The following is a 16,565-nucleotide window of genomic DNA, read 5'->3' as shown; positions in this document are numbered from 1 at the left end:
GTTGTACTTATACCTTCAAGTCTTTTTCCAGCCACACATTTAGGTAACTTTCCCTTTGTCTGCTTGGCAGAAATAGAGATTAAACTCTCCTGCTGATGGTCTTCTGCGTGGTGAGGAACTCAATATGGCCTGGATAAACTTCTGATTCATCTGCATTTTAGTCCTGGTAATAGGAAAAAAGCGATATTATTTGAGAGCCTCCAGTATGAGAGTGGCATATCCATGACTAGCAATTTAATAAAATTTGAATAAGGTTTGTACAGTGTTTCATGTCTTCAAATTTTCTAGCGAAGCCGGAGAGAGCAGCTGCATAGTCTATAATTACATAGTAACTAATACAGATTTTTTTTTTTTTTGGAGGAAGTGAAGAGATTTTCAATTACAAGTTAAAATTTATGACACACTATAATAACTGTTTAAACCTTTTACACAGAAGCTAGCAGTGCCGGTTCTTTGGGGGAGTGAGGTTAGCTCAGCAAATGTATTTTTCAGTTGCTTAAAAATGACTGTGTAGCAATCACATGGGCCTTTTTTTTTTGTACTCCAGCCCAGAACAGCTGGTTTAGCTCAGTAAATACATCTTTAATGAAATTACAACCGGCTTTTGTAAGTTGCCTTTACAGTCACTGTCTGATTAGATGAATATTGTACTAGAGATGAAAAGTGGCAACCGAACCAGCAGGAAGAGGTATTTGTTTTACGTGCCACCCACGCAATAGGAGTGTAGGCAGAAAAGCCAAGAGTGATGCTTCAGAATGAAAATGGTGTGTAGTTTACACAAAGTATATTGCCAAGTGTTAAGAGATTGGAGGTTATTATAAAACAGAGCAGTGACACACAGCAATGAAAATCATAAACAACATAGCTTTCTTATTTACTAAAGATTAGGAACATTAATTAAAAAATATTCGTGAGAATGCATTCTTTTATCGTGTTAAAAATTACTCATATATTTAAAAACATCGATGGATTGTCATTATTTGCTGAGAACCACATATTTTATATTTATTTTAGTTAGCTTCTGTAAGTGACAGACACTAAGGTTTAACTGTAACTGCAGTTGAGAGTTTAGGCTTAACTTTTTCAAGGGTAGATGTTAACTCCAGCAACAAAAAGTCTGCATAGATGTTAGTCTTGCTGTGTCTTTAAAACTGACCTCTGTGTACCAGAAAAGTAATTGCATACACACAGGCTGAGCAGAAACACTGTCTGTCACACTTTGATACATGTGCCTTTTCACTGTCTTCCAGGTGAAAAATCTTCAAAATGGATTTAAATGCAACTGACAGCAAAATTTATCCCAATAAACTCAGAAAAGTTACAGTTTTTAAGAGGACATCCAGAAAAGCCTGATAGCCAGAAATGTTCTGCATTTGTATTTCTCCATGGTCACAGGATGAGGTCCTGTAAGCCACAGAGAAAGTAATTTTTAAGAATAAACAGTGCTACATAATGCTATTTATATTCTGTGGGTGGGATAGGGAGGTATTTAACTACAGCCTCCTCTAGATACAACCAAGGGGAGAATGACCTTTCAATGAAATACGAGTTAATAACACTACAGCGCTGTGTGCTTTGGTCGAGTTAATCTCTGTGCAGATTGTAACAAGATGCAGTCTAATGTGTATTGAAAATTAATTAGATTAAAGAGTGTGTTTTAGTAGTGTAATGGATATAATCTTTGGTTACATCAGCAGATTTCTGTTGCAATTAATAACAATTAACGGTTTTAAATAAAGGGTCAGGGAAAAAGGATGGTTTTCATATTAGCTGTATCATATGTGCTGTTCATCACCTCTAGTTAGATCCAGTATGATATGCATGCCCATCTTTTGTTTCTTAAGCTAAAGCATCAAGAATAGATTAAGTCCCTTTATGAGGAGCATAGGGGAGAAGATTGAACTTTCTTCATAGCTTGTCAGAAGTAGACAGTGAAAGAAAGAGGTTTAATATGCTATTTGTATTCTCACATACATCTGGAGGGAGTAGAGGTGGTTTGCAGAGGATGTTGTTATCTTGGGTTTAATGCAGCACATGGCTGGCACAGGGCAAGCCACAGTGCAACTTGTGGAGAGTCTGCGCAGCCCAGCTGAACACAGGCAGATCTCAGCAGAGTGCTGCGTAAGCATCTTTTTTTTTTCTGTTTTGTTGCATCGTTTGAGGAAACCTCTCCTACAAAGACAGAGATATTTAGAGAGAGAGATGATTAGAGGTAAAAGGGAGGCAGGTGTCAGTTTACTTTTGTGCATAGAGCATCAAGATGATGTACCCCAATGCTAATGGGGACCCCCTCCTGTTGGTTCTTTTGGCTGATAATCCCACTTCTCTGATTGATATTTTGCCTGTCAGTGATCCCTTCCTGTTCTGTAAGTGGAAAAATATTCCTTTCAGTTTTCTGAGGTATACATGGCCAAGTGTAAATTGGAGTATTTTTTGACATTTAAAAATCCCTCAAGGCATGGCGTGGTATAATGTCCTGTAAACACATCGTCCCAGTTACACAAGAAGTCTATAGTCTAACTCAGCAGTTGTCTGCCATTCAATTTCTATGGAATATTAAATGCTGTGAGCAGAAGTGTTAGACATGTGGCTCTGCTAGACTGATCAGCAGAGAAACAGTTAATAACATTGACATTTAAATTGGCTTCATGTTAAGTGTCAGTTCCCACCACAGCGCTGAAGAAGAGCTATTGTTTCAGGCAGTCTGTTTGCGGATGCATGAAAACAGTCTCCAGTTGGTTACATAAGGGTCAAGGTTGGGAAAATAGCTTTACAACTCCATGGACAGCAACCATAGAAGAAGGGTGTCAACTAGCACTCCTGTCTACATGTTTTCTCTTTATGCTACGTGAACCATTGATGGTCTAGGAAGTGATCACTGGCAGTGCACTTGAAATAGTATTGTCACAAGAGAATGGTGTATTTTTCATACTCTCTTGTTTAATATCTTAAAAATTTTGAATTTCAGTGGATTATTGAAGTCATTAGCAGAGTTCCAAAACAAAATTTAATGCCAGTAGTAGTAGCCTTACACATGGATTTATCTGAATTTTCCATAATAGATTGCAGTAAACAAATGGTCTTGCAGGAAGGTATGTAGAATTTCACTCAAAATGCCCATTCTAGTGCTTGAATCTTTCTTCAGTATAAGAAAAACAGTATATTAAGTAAAAGCTTAGTAATCTAATAGCTTATATACTGTACTTATAAGTTTCAGAATATTGAGCTATCCTGCTTTATTGAAAAGTGTAAGGGTATGGAACAGTTTAAGCTCACTGTTAACAGTTTATTGACTATTATAGAATGAAAAAGTGAAGATAGCTAACAGTTCAGTTTTTTTGTAAAACCGTCAGGCAAGCAGGGAGAAGGAAGCTGGTATTTACATTCAAGTGGGAGTAAGATTCAAAAGCTCCGACCACAGTATCATTGATGCCACTGGAATGACTGCCCTACAGGGATTTCTTCTGCTTCAACGTATTCCATGCCTCCATGGGATACTAAAGTTGTCATCCCAGTTAAAAGCAAACAAACAAAAACTGCCAAAGAAAATACTGCAAGGTGAAAGTTTTAACCTTAAGAACTATTTCCAGTTCCTATTACTAAGTCCTATGTTGGGAATTACTTAACATTAGCAAAAAGTACTTTTTAATATTACGACTTCTGACTCAACTGTAATATTGAAGTCACTTTCATTAAAACACTAACATGACTTCATCTTTAATTACCACTTCAAGGTTGGTTACTGATTCGAAATTCAGATTAGAAAATATTTCAGTTAGTTCTCTGACAAGTTTATCGTAATCATTCATCATGCTTAAGGCAAATAATAATAGGCCAACACAAATTCTATTTATTTCAAACTAGTCATAATCTGTGTGCTCATGTTAAAAAAAAAATACATCAAGCCATATTTAGTGAGTGCATGATTCCAGTCTGGGCTCAGATCTTCTTACTGTGTTCCAGTCCTTGCAGTATCATTTCATTTTTTAAAAACCAGAAACGGACAGTATTTTGGTTTTCCTTAAAATTAATTTCAGTGACATGTGCTGAGCATATCAAAGATCAAGGGTGCTTTTCTGACGGGTGAATTTATGGCATAGGCATTAATAATACAGATTTCTCCAAGTGCCTGACAAATGTGTCTCATCTGGGAGGGAAAGGACTACTTCTGGTGACAGGAGGATAGGTCTCCATGCCAAGTCATTACATGGTCTCTTAGCTCATACTTCCACCAACGTTCCAGTTTTTGAAATGTGAAGCTCTGTCTGGAACTAAAATCAAATCAGAAGCCCATTTTGGGTAATTATCATGTGGTAATTCCCTGTGAGTACTTCTCTGTGCAAACAGAGATGTAGAGGTAAAAGATGGGAGCCTGCATCAATTTAGATAGAGTTTATCGAGTCACCGATTCCCAAACGTAAGTTTTGTTCTTAACTTCTATGTGTTTCCAAATTATTTCAATGGGAATAAAAGTCAGTCTCATTTTTCTTTCTTGGGTCTCTTCTGAACATGTGGCTACTAATTTTGGGAGGCACTAGTTACGTGCATTCACATGTGTAGGTTTGTGTGTAAAAGTAGTACAATGCTTCCAAGAAGTTGGAAAACACTGTTTCCTTGGACACAGGTATGGTTTTACAGTGTCGGTCCAATCACTGTTAACTGTTAGATACATCTTCAGTGAATTTAGGCCATTCTATTAAATGCCGTGGTTTAAGGCACAGCGCAGCGTGCGTTTGTGATTTATGTTATTGCAACTGAGAGTGTCCACCATAAAAAATTACAAATAATCTGCTGATAACAACCCATAAAAGATTTTGGACTGAAGCAGAATCTGTTAACAGTGTATTTTAAGAAATTCAAAATAGTGAATAGTAACGTTTATTATTTAGTTCTTTTTCTGAAAGTTTTTTTTTTTTTAGTTTCCAACTAAAGTTGGAAAAAGGCCAGCAAACCATTTTATGTGACTACTTGCATATATGCCTTGCACTAAGAAATTCAAGGTAATGTCACACTGAATGGTGATGGCATGAATGGTGTAGCCAAAGAATAAATAGGAATCTGGACATGTAGATGTGAACAGCAGCCATCCTGTCAGCACCTTGGGGGATAGCTCCCTGGTAGCTCAATTTATCATAGCTGCAAGCAGCATCTTGGAGACACCCAGCAACATACAGCCTTGATTTCAGGGGTAGAGCAGTGATTTGAGACCAGTGCACGCAAATGTATACATTCATGCTCTCTCTTTTGCTGATTCAGGTTTTGCTAGGGGAAGAAAAAGACTCTTTTGTCTTTCCCTTGAAAGCTGTCACTCATATAGGTTTGTGCTTCTTTCCTCTTCCACTTATCACTGCATGGGATGGAAGTGAAAAAACCCTACATTTTTTGTAAGGGAGCTGGCAGTAGGGGGTGGCTGCATCACTGATGGGAATAGAGGCTCACCCTTCTGCTGAAGCAGGTAACAAGCTCATGCTTCTGATCTCACTGCAGCTTCTCTCTGGCTCCGTCCATCTGGCACAGATAAGTCTAGGAGCCAGTGAAAAGCTGTGGCACTGTGCTGGGAGCTGAAGTGCCAGCACCACAAAAGAGAAGTGGAGACAGAAGCTTAAGCCTCCTTAACTACCTCCTGTTTACTCCATTTTTGGCCAGTAGCATCTCTCTATTTGGGCTCCCTAATCATTGATGTTGTGAGTAATCTTGAAGCTTTGTGCGTGTTTTGCAAAACAGTCTGGCAAACAGGCAAAAGAAAATAGAGCAAAGTAATTTTTGTGCCATCTCTAAAAAACAGGAAAGCCTACCAAGCCTACATACAGAGGTTTTTATATATATTTTTTTTTAATTGACAGTAATGTTTTAGAAAAAATTGTTGAGGTCAGTGGCATCAGTTCACAACAGTTGAGACGTGAGTTTCTCTTGCAAACTCCCTTTAGCAAGAAATACATCTTTTTGAGTCGGTTTCGTTGAATTCAGTAATGCATTCTCACAACTTTAAAATCCACAGCTGAAACAAGTGCATCCCTGTATTATCAGTTAGACACAGTTGGATCTCTAGAAGTGTAATGACTCCAGCTGCAAACACGGTTTTGCTACCTATACATGCAAAGGGCAAAAAGATACATATATTTTTATGCATAGCTGCATGCGCTCTTTTTAAAATCTGGACGACTAAGGGTTCTGTGAAGCACCGGTTAAAACATATATCAAATGGAAAAAAGCATATTGTTGAATCTCTCTAAGTTCAGTAAGTTATCTTTTTTTTTTAATTAGATAACCGTGGAAGATTGGTGGCTGAGTATGGACAGATCCACATTTGAATGTGGGGAAAAAAATGATAACTGTGACAAAAGCAGATTAATTCAAGATTATTCTTAGATACTTAAGCCAATGCATGAATCCAACCTCAGTACATTAATTTGTGATACTTAAAAGCACTTAGTGTGTTTTGTTTTATTTGTTATTTGGTTGAGCAGATGGTAATGGTTTTGACACAATTCAGTTTTTTATTTTTCTTCTTTTCTTTTCTTGAAAAAGACAAGGCTCTTTTTCCCACTTTGTCACAGCTGGTTACCAATCAATCTCAATTCACGGTACAGTGATGATAGCACATGTTGTTCAGGGGCCAAATCTGATTGGGTTGCATTTTCAGCAGTGTTTCATATCAAAAAAAAAAAAAAGTGTCTGTATGGCAGTGACTGTCAGCACACTATTGTACAACTGTCATTAATCAAAACTAGCAACAATGAATGCATTCATATGTGCCAGAGACTGCCAGATTTCACTCAAAATCACCCAATTTCTATTAGAATTTCCTCACCAGCAGTGTTTTCTCATCTGCTTGTTGTTTCTCTGTTTCTTTCTTCCTTTCCAGTACCCTGCCCCCCCTTCCTACTTGGTTAATTAAAGGCAAACCTGCTCTAACTTACTTGTAGAACTGAAATTATGTAAGGTGGTGTCCCAAAGTGGCTGGTTTATATCTAAGCACGGGCCAACTAGTTGGTAAAAAGCCCTCTCCCAGCTCAGTCTGATGGCTGAAGTCTAAGATGAACTGAAAGGTTAAGCACCTCCAAATTCTCTTTTAACAAAGAGAAGTAGTTAAAATCAATTAAATGGCCATAAACATGTGAAACTGATGTCTGACACCCTACGTTTTCAGCTGAATGTTGGCATTTGTTGGCTAGGAGTCAGCAAGATTTTGGCAATATGTCAGAAGGTGTTTCTTGACACTGTACATGTTTTGAAGGCATTGCCTTCTTAGTGCACTGGCAGCGTGCAGGGACCAACTTAACCAGTACACTTCGTTTTTCTCCATCATCAATCCGAGACTCTGGTAACGTCTGCCTCAGATTGGTGTTAGCAGTCAGAGAAGCCCTGATCCCAATTCCCAAGTGTTCAGCAGCACTAATCCAGATGAGAGTGAGCTTCCCCAGAAACTCAGGTGCAAACATCTTGCTGTGGGAGTATCAGGCTCTGGAACTGAGAGGAGAGAGGACACTGTTCAGGACTGTGCAAGAGATTGCTTATAAAACTGAAAACATGTTCAGGCTTCACTCCTTGTTACTTCACGGTCCCTTTCTCACAGAAGCTCCTTGTACTGCTTTGAATCAGGCTACAAGCCAGTTTTTTCCTTTCTCTTTCCTGCCTGTCAAAGCTTTTCACTGAACTGTGGTGACTTCTGGGGACAACGTGGGTGGAACAGATGACTGAGGAGCAGCATATCAATACTTCAGGACAGCAGATGGTTATAATGCCCCATGGGTCCATCTATGTATGAATCTAATTGCTAGATGACACGTTCTGTCAGGGTGGTCCAAAAACCCACTATGGCCTTGTTGAAGAAGCAGCCTGGGAGAGCTGGACCTCTCCTCTCAGTAATTGATAACTGGGCCATGATAGTGACATGTTTAGGCCACCCTCCATTTCACGACCCAAGTGGTAGACGATGGCTGTGCCCTCACTCTGCGTCCTGGCATGCCATGCAGCTGGCTCATTCCCCCAGCAGCCTCTGCACAATGTGCATGATTGGCAGGTGCAAGCATAAAGACTGCGGAAGCCTCCAAGGCAGCTGGCTGGCATGCCAGCACCAGCACATCGGTGAGATGGAGGAGAGCGAGTCAGCTGCAGCCCACAGCAGACCGGAGGGCCCTTGCCCAGGCTGCCTGCATCCAGCTACTCGGCCAGATACAGGCCTGCCACCTGTCTGCTTTTATCTCGGCAGCAGTAAGTGAACCACAGGGATGGGTTTTGTCCAGAGGCAGGGGGAAGCAATTAAATAAATGGTTAATTGTTGCATAGCTTTTTAACTATACTTCTCCTATCCAACTCCTATTTATATTACAGCTCATCTTAGTTTTCTCATCTTACAGGAGCTGAATGCAACTTTATATTTTTAGTCCCCTAAGGCTGTCATCATGTCAAGAAAATAAGCATTTTCTCTTCTCTGCAACTCTGTGGTCACCAAAGACAAATAACTGCTCCATCGTTGTGGGATACTGTTGTCCTATTCTTGAAAATTTTAAGGGAGACAATTTGCCTTTTGTCTCTTATGAAAACAGTGATTTCTATTTGCCATTGACTAGTGCAGCACAGCATGCAAAATGACATAATTTGTGAGCAGTCGAGAAGAAATGTGCCTCAACTGCACATGGCTGTTGAATGTAGTTGCAATAGATCCGTACTGCTCCGGAAACTGCATATTAAAATCTCTAGTGTCATAATTCCTTCCTCCCCCAGTGGTACTTTGCTAGCCAAAAAATGTCCCTAAAAGTTTCTGAAGTTTTCCATGGCATCTGCTTATTCTTCACCTTGCATATCTCTTATTTATTAGTTAAACCTGAGGTATTGCATATATGTGTAATTAAGTGTAACTCCTAATGAAAGGGTTATTATATAGAATCATAATAGAATTATAGAATTGTTTTGGGTTTATAAGACCTTTAAGATTGAGTCCAACCATCAACCCAGCACTGCCAAGCCTACCGTAAACCATGTGCCTATGCACCACGTCAACTCGTCTCTTAAATACTTCCAGGGGTGGTGACTCCACCACCTCCCTGGGCAGCCTGTTCCAATGCCTGATAAGGCTTTTGGTGAAAAATCTTTTTCTAATACCCAATCTAAACCTCCCCTGGTTCAACTTGATGCTGTTTCCTGTTATCCTATCGCTTGTCACTTGGGAGAAGAGACCAACACCCACCCCTCTGCACCCTCCTTTCAGGTAGTTATCGAGAGCGATAAGGTCTCGCCTGAGCCCCCTCTTCTCTAGCCTGAACAATCCCAGTTCCCTCAGCCGCTCCTCATAAGAATGTTTGACAGAATGTTTAACCTCAAATTGGTCTTTTTCAATTTATTTTTAACTCATGATTAAAATAGACTTACTGAATATGGAATGAAGCTTTATCGTATTGTGCTGAGTGTGAAAAGGTGTCTTGACTTCTCTCTATTCTTGGAATTGCTAGTAATGCTCTAGTTGGTGTGAGCTTAAATTAGACATAACAGAACTTTAAATGTCTCAACAAATAAGATCCTTTGAGTTAAGATCCTTTAAAGTTTGTTAGTATACAGTGCTCGCTCTACAAATCTATACTAAAGGAACCAATAGCTGTGTATATTATGTACACAGAAATTAATGGTTTGCATTCTCAAAGCATTTAAAAATACTCACAGAGCCTCATGATATTCCTGTAACTACTTGCGTTACATTCTTATTCATCACAATGTTTAACGGTGCTCTTCAGCATGTTTCCTGAAGAAGGCTGCAAAGGCTTCACTACCTAAGAAAGAGAAGGTAAATTAGTTGTTCTGAAGTTACATCATGAGTGTGTATACAGTGAGAAAGAGTATTGGTGTCTCCTGAAGTCTCAATCTTTCTTTAGTTTCATGTTCCTATTTCACTGTTTGATACATGAGAATCTGAAGCTAACTCTAGATTCAAGGTGGCTTAATTGAGGTATCATGGTCTTATTATGTCTAGAAGAAATATTGTTGAAAATAATTTTACAATAGAGTATTTCAAGAGTAAAATATCCATGCTGGAAACCAGGTTTTTCTTGAATTGGGAGCCAAAGAAATTTCATACAAGATAAAGTCTCCCATTGACTTTAATGAGCTTTGGATCAGAGCCTAAAATACTTTGTTAAGCATGACTTCTGCAGGATAGTAACAGTTTAACTGAAAATATTTTTCTAGGTGTAAGCACTCCAAATGCCTCGAGAGTGAACATTCATTGTGTGCTGAAGTACTATGTATGATTTCAAGTTTTATGCATCCTCATAGTTTTAGAATTATTGCAACAGTAGGAACAAGGGAATGGGCAAAGAATAATTAAATTCTTTCTGATTTTTTTTAATAAAGAGAAAATATTACTGTCCACCCTTAATGAATCATTTCATAAAACTTCTGTGAAACTGATACATTTTCTTTAATGTGCCTCTTCAATAAATATGACCTTCCAGAGCCTAAATGTATTTTTTATTGTTTGTAATCATGTAGTGTCAGATCCTACCCACATACTCCTGGTTTCCCTAAGGGATTGCTGCTGTAGAGAAAAACTATATATAAAGGGAATTTTCCAAATCAGCAAAAGGTAAAATGTGTAGCTCACATAGTTAAAGGCATGATAAACCTGAGCTGTCACATATTGATAACTGATGTCTGATAGCTTAATTTTATCTTATTGCTCTAGATCAAGGACAAAGTGAATGATATTATTAATAAAGCCCTAATACTGAGTGAACATAGCAATACTAATTTTATGTAAAGTTTCTAACTAATGCAGAGTGCAGTAAAAGTGTCATGAAGATTAATGCTTGGTGGAATTATCTAATGCTAGATAATAATTTATCTTCGAAAGTTGGCTCCAAGATAGTTTCACACTGGCATATTCCAGGTGGTATTTTTTGTTCTTTTCTGTTGTCTGCAGAAGTTTTCATTCTTTTTCTGTAACGCAGGTATGACATCAAAGATGACTACACTTTGCGCATTAAGAAGGCCATGAGTACAGATGAAGGAACCTACACGTGCATTGCTGAGAATCGGGTTGGAAAAGTGGAAGCCTCTGCTACCCTCACTGTTCGAGGTGAGTGTTCCCATGGAGGGAGGGCCTGTGTCCTGTATGGATGAATTGCTTTCTGACGGAATGGGCCACATCCTTACCTCTCATTTTTTGGGTTTTCACATGCCCCTTGCAATTGCAGGTACTCTCACTGATTTACAACAGTGGTAAAATGCAGGTCCTGTTGACATGTCAGGCAAAATTTGAATGGACTTCAATAGGATAGGATCTTCTTGCAGTTAAAGAGCTGTTTCAGTGTTCTTTTATTGAAGAACACATTCATATATATATATATGCATAGGCAAGCACTACGTAACGTTGGGCATAGACTTTAATACGAGAGCCATCAGTTTAGGCTATTATGCATGTACCTTTCTCCTTAAGAAGCATAATAACTAACTATGTTTATTAGTGCCAAACGTAATGCAGATAGTATTATTATGCAATTAGCTCTGCCGTAATTAAATTCTCTACCATTACTCTTTACCTGAAAGATAAATCCCAGCCAAAGGAAAAAGAAAATGCAAATTAGATTTTGTAAGTGTTACAAGGTAAAGACTAACATATTCTCTCCTAAAATGTTCTTGGTCTCTAGTATCCACTCAGTGTTTATGTGCTGCTGTTTGATGTGGTAAGGAGGTTTTAAGACTGGTGGAATAATGAGTTGCCAAAATGTCTTTCATGACAGTAGATACAGACATGCTAAAGATTATGGGGAGAGAATAAAGTTTTTCGGCTAATATTTCCATATGAGTAAATAGAATATAATAGTTATTACTACATTCCGAAAGATAAGCAGCAATTTGGCACAATGGATATCATGCAGACACTATTTCACAGTTTAGTGGTGCATGCTGATGGTTTTCAGTAGAGCTGTGAAAGGTTAATAAAAACATTTTTAGCTTTATCTGTTCTTCTCTTTTCATACACATTAAATCAAATGTTCAAAGTCTCAATGGATTGCTTTATTAGAACTGGGGTCAACTGACCCAAGAGGCCAGCTTCCATTTCCATCCATTTAATGCATGGACACAGTTCAGTTTAATTTGCGGAATTCAAAGGAAAAAAAAAAAACAAACCACCGAGTGGCTTTGTGGGGGGCGGGTGTGTGTGTGATGTCAGTATATAACAAAGAAGAGAGAGTATTGTGAAATGCTACCTCAGTGTTCACTTTAGACAATAAGTGATAATGCAGCTCTTCCCATTTTAAGCTGAAGAAATAGGTTAACCTGCTACGTGCTTCTGTGAGAGATTGTTCTTCCATTTTGTAACGTGAGAAAAATAGTCACTACAGCCAACTCCGAGAAATACTCCTGCTCTGTTCCTTTGTCACAGGCAGAATCATGGTATCCAATAAATCTAGCAAACAGTTCGATAGCCTTTAAGCACTCCTAGAATTGTGTATACATTACTGGAGCAAGCCTTTTAGATTTGCTACCCAGACTTGTGATATAAACAATAGCTAGAACCAAGCAAAAAATCCTTTGAAATCACTGAAGCTTGAACCTGATGAAATTAAGGTGAAAGAAAACCCAAGGAAATATATAATATAATTGATTTTCCTACAGTAAAAGCAGGTCTTCATTATCTGGGGTATTTTCCCCCCCTGGGTTTGTAGTTTATGGTCAAATTCATAGTGTTTATCAAACACAAAGAAAGATACAATATTATAAGCATATTAAATGTGCAGGATATGACAGAAAAGGAGGAAACCCAAGAAATTCAATGAAGGAGGTTATTACTCTGAAATTTTCTGAAAACATAGGAGTGGGCAAATTCCTGTTCACTTTAAAGGGGCCATGAACAATGGTCCTTTAAATTAAAGGGAGCCTTAATTCTGAATTTTCAAACTTTTGCCAGTTTTGTCTGAAATTGCTTTTACCATAACCATGTGGAGGAGCAAATTCACATAGCACTTCAAAATTTACTTTGAGGGTGCCTCGTTCCTTGCAGGAGTCATGTAGTTACAGCTGCAAACCTGGCAACAACAGCATTATCCTTAGCGCTCTCATTCACGGCTCTGCCTTCTCAAAGCAGGGGATGAGGATGCAGTCAGGGAGTTTGCATTACACTATCACAAACAATAACAGAATTTGAATTCTTTGGCTCAGCCTTCATACCCTCTCTTGGAAAGGTGCACATCACTCTTAGTCCTTTCCTCCTTGCAGAAGAAGGAAAATGTCCATAATACTAGAAGACAGAAATTCTTCAAATAGCTGATGGGTGAAAAAAGGCAGCAGGATTGAAATAGTTAAATGTAGCAGGTACGTCAAGTAAGGATAAAGCCGCAGAAAGGTTGAGTACTAAGAAGGTCTTTGGATGCAGTGCTACCTCTGGATCAGTGTATCTTACATTTGACCCTAGCCTGCACATGAGCAGGTTAACGCCTTAAAAAAAAAAAGGACAAAGAAAAAAAGAAAAAATTATGCTGTTGCTTAGAAATGTGTAACTACTTTTATGGCTAAAATAAGGGAGGTTTGGCCTATGCAGGTGCAACCTGGAGTCAATTTTATGTCCAACTTTTCAGCTATTCTGAAAAGGGATGTCTGTATTTTATTAACAGAGGGACTGGCAGCCCTCTTCCCCAGCAGAAATACAATGAAGGGCTGTTCTATAATCAAGAAATCACTTGTTGCATCAGCAGCTTTCAGTCTTGATCTCAACCTGGAACAGTATTAACTTGTCGATCATTCAGCAGTTTTTTTAGGAAGTAGAAGCTATCTAAGCAGTGATTTGGGAGGTTTTGGGTTGAAATCTCTGTGGCCATTTCTGCCTATTTGTTATATTTTCATCAGCACTGTCAGCGAGGAAAAAGCAGTGTGCTCTGAGCTTTCATGCCCATTATTGAATGAGGAAAAACTGTCCTGGGCTTTCTGTAGCCCTTACTGCTGTACTGACTGGCCATGCTTAAAATTCAATTGGGATTTGACTCAGAAAGCAACCACCTTGCATCTACTGGCATGACGTTTGGCATTCTGCACCTTAAATTGATGTGTTCATCGGGATCTAAAAGTTTGTGCTAATGCAATGCAATTTTTTCTTTTGTCAGGCATTAACAATGATACTTGATGATGGCATGAGAAGACAAATAAAAATGTTTCTCAGAGAATGGTTCCAGTCAGCTTGTTCAGATGCTATGCTGAAGTAAATGTGATAGTAGTGACACGTGACTAAACAGTAACAACAGTAAATATTTTACTTAGCCTGTCATTTGAGGGGTTAGCAATCATGGTAGTATCCATAGTGGAAGGTAACATTACACGTCATGCATTCTGACAGATATTCTTTTCTTTTTTTAATTTCTTTTTTATGTTCTCACTACACCATTGTAATGTCAACAGCTCGCCCCGTTGGTAAGTAACCATCCTTCTATCCATTTTAGCATGGCTTCATGCAATGCTTCATCTTTCATTTGCAACAGGCTGAAATCAGCAGCCAGAGCTTAATAGTTTTAACTGTCTAACACCAGGCAAGTGATTTTGACTGACGAAGTGCTATTTCTGAACTTTCTATTTTCTGCTGCGTCATGCATTTCCCAAATCAACAACCAATACCAATGAGCGAAATGGGGTGGGTGTGGTGATACTGAGCCAAGTTCACCACTCAGCTGTTTTTAACAGTCTATTTAAGGGCCTGGTATAAAAGCCATTGAAATCAACAGAAAGGATTGTATTGACTTCGGTGAGCTTCTATCAGGCCCTAAATGATCAGCTCATTATGCTTTTATTGCATAGCAGTAAAAGCACAAGCTTTGCATGTCCCGTCTTTCTTGTATCTTTCAAAGAGTTTGGAAATTAAATGGTCATGAAATTGAGGAGGGGATGGAGTAGATTTCCGTGCTTGTTAAGAAAGATTTTTGCCCTTGGGTCATCTTGGAGTGCATTTTAGTATGTGCTGTATAGGATGCAGACTGTTTTGAATAACAAGTCCAGAGAAAGACAGCCTCTGGATTTTGAATACCTGCACTGAAAATTGGATTCTTTCTTATACCTTTGAAATTAATTCTGAAAAATTATAAAAATCTAACTGAGCATAATGGAAAAATCGCAGCTGTCAGTAGCTGAAATCCACTTTTGTTGTTCAAAAATATCCTGAACATATTATTTAATTTTCATTCACGGATGTTTACTCTGTGCCTATATGGATTTTCTAAATAATTTAATTAGTTGCACTACTCCACTGATTTTTGTAGTTTGTGTTTAGATGTATGTTTTATAATAATAATATGGTTACTATATTCTTTTGGTTAGTATGAAAAATATGTACTGGTGTTCGTGGAGATTATTGAGGGGTTTGGTCTGTCTTTACGTAGTCAAAACTTATGTCAGATATGCATTTGAGTAAAGTTTGAGTGTTTGAACTTGTCGCATTCTTCACTGTTACAAGCTGGAGGAAGAGAGGTTGGAATAATTTAAAGAAAAAATCCAGGTTACGTCTCTGTTTCCAGAACTAAGGTGATCCCATGCTTATTAGCTTGCTTGAACTAGCATACGTAGAACCAAGCCAGGTACCCCCACAGTCAGGGCGCATGCCTTACCCATACCAGGAGAATTCCCTATGCAGAATGGAAATTCAGGGTTTTCCATTTGGGATTTTGATACCAAGCTTTAAATCCCAGTAACTACTGCATTACTTCAGCATTACACTAGTTCTCAAGAAATTAATTCCTAGGAGTCGTAACAGTGTAAACCTGGAGTAAATTTGTAAGATTTTTCCTTTGCTTACAAAATACAGTATGCATGTATATCTCTCATGTTGAGGGGAAGGGTTATGGCTAATAATGAAATTTCCTTCTCATTCACTAAGAAAATGCTCCCAGATTAAAAATATGTTGCTGCTAGATGCTTTGCTCACTCTTGAAAGAACGACAAGCAAAAAATAATCACAAAGTAGAGGTTGTTTCAGACTCTTTGAAAGCCACATAAAATAAATGACTGGAGATTCACAAGAAAGTTTTAGATTTCAGCAGTGTTGGTGGCATCTCATTTCAGAACACTGATTCTTCTTTAAGACTTCTCTGGCCCATGAGTCATCCATGATTCCTTCTCCAAAGCTTATACAGAATCTCTAGGTCTCAAGTTACTTTATATCCACTTACATGATCCCCTTGTGTGACCATGCTGTGGTCACTTTGTCATATTCCCTGTCTCTGCTATTTTGTTCTGTTACATCTGTTAGAAAGAAAATTCTTCTTTCACATGATTTGTTGAGAAAAAATAAATTAGAATGGCCGTCTTTAAAATAATTATTATGTGGTCATACGGTCTTTATAAATTTATTTAGTGTATCTTGGTGAATTGTCAAAAGAGTGTTAAGTAAATAATCCAACCCCAAAGGTATTTAACATACAGAACTCTGATTCAAGTGTGTATGTTAGCCATTGCTGTATATAAGCAGATCACTTTCTTTAGTTCACTTTTATCTGATCCTCTAGCTGTAGAAAAGGCAATGCTTTCCTTTTAATAATGTATGTCTTTATTGCTTTTTTGCTTAAGGACCTGAAATCATAGAATCATAG

The 16,565-nt window shown here is 38.3% G+C and overlaps 1 protein-coding gene across 1 annotated transcript in view; it reads left to right on the top strand.

Annotated features, from left to right (window-relative positions):
• Positions 1-14,400, top strand: part of LOC104510847 (roundabout homolog 2-like) — a gene marked incomplete at both ends in the record, with an annotated part of 31,622 nt that extends 17,222 nt beyond the window's left edge. The window contains 2 exons of the mRNA XM_010153222.1: positions 10,944-11,071; positions 14,389-14,400. Of these exons, the coding sequence (XP_010151524.1) occupies positions 10,944-11,071; positions 14,389-14,400 (140 nt within the window). The remainder of the gene's footprint in view (positions 1-10,943; positions 11,072-14,388) is intronic.
• Positions 14,401-16,565: the final 2,165 nt, after the last annotated feature.

The sequence above is a fragment of the Eurypyga helias genome, unplaced genomic scaffold (assembly GCF_000690775.1).
Source record: "Eurypyga helias isolate BGI_N326 unplaced genomic scaffold, ASM69077v1 scaffold27376, whole genome shotgun sequence".
Lineage (NCBI taxonomy): Eukaryota > Metazoa > Chordata > Aves > Eurypygiformes > Eurypygidae > Eurypyga > Eurypyga helias.
The sequence above is the reverse complement of the archived record's forward strand: the minus strand, read 5'-3'. Positions and strand labels throughout refer to the sequence as shown.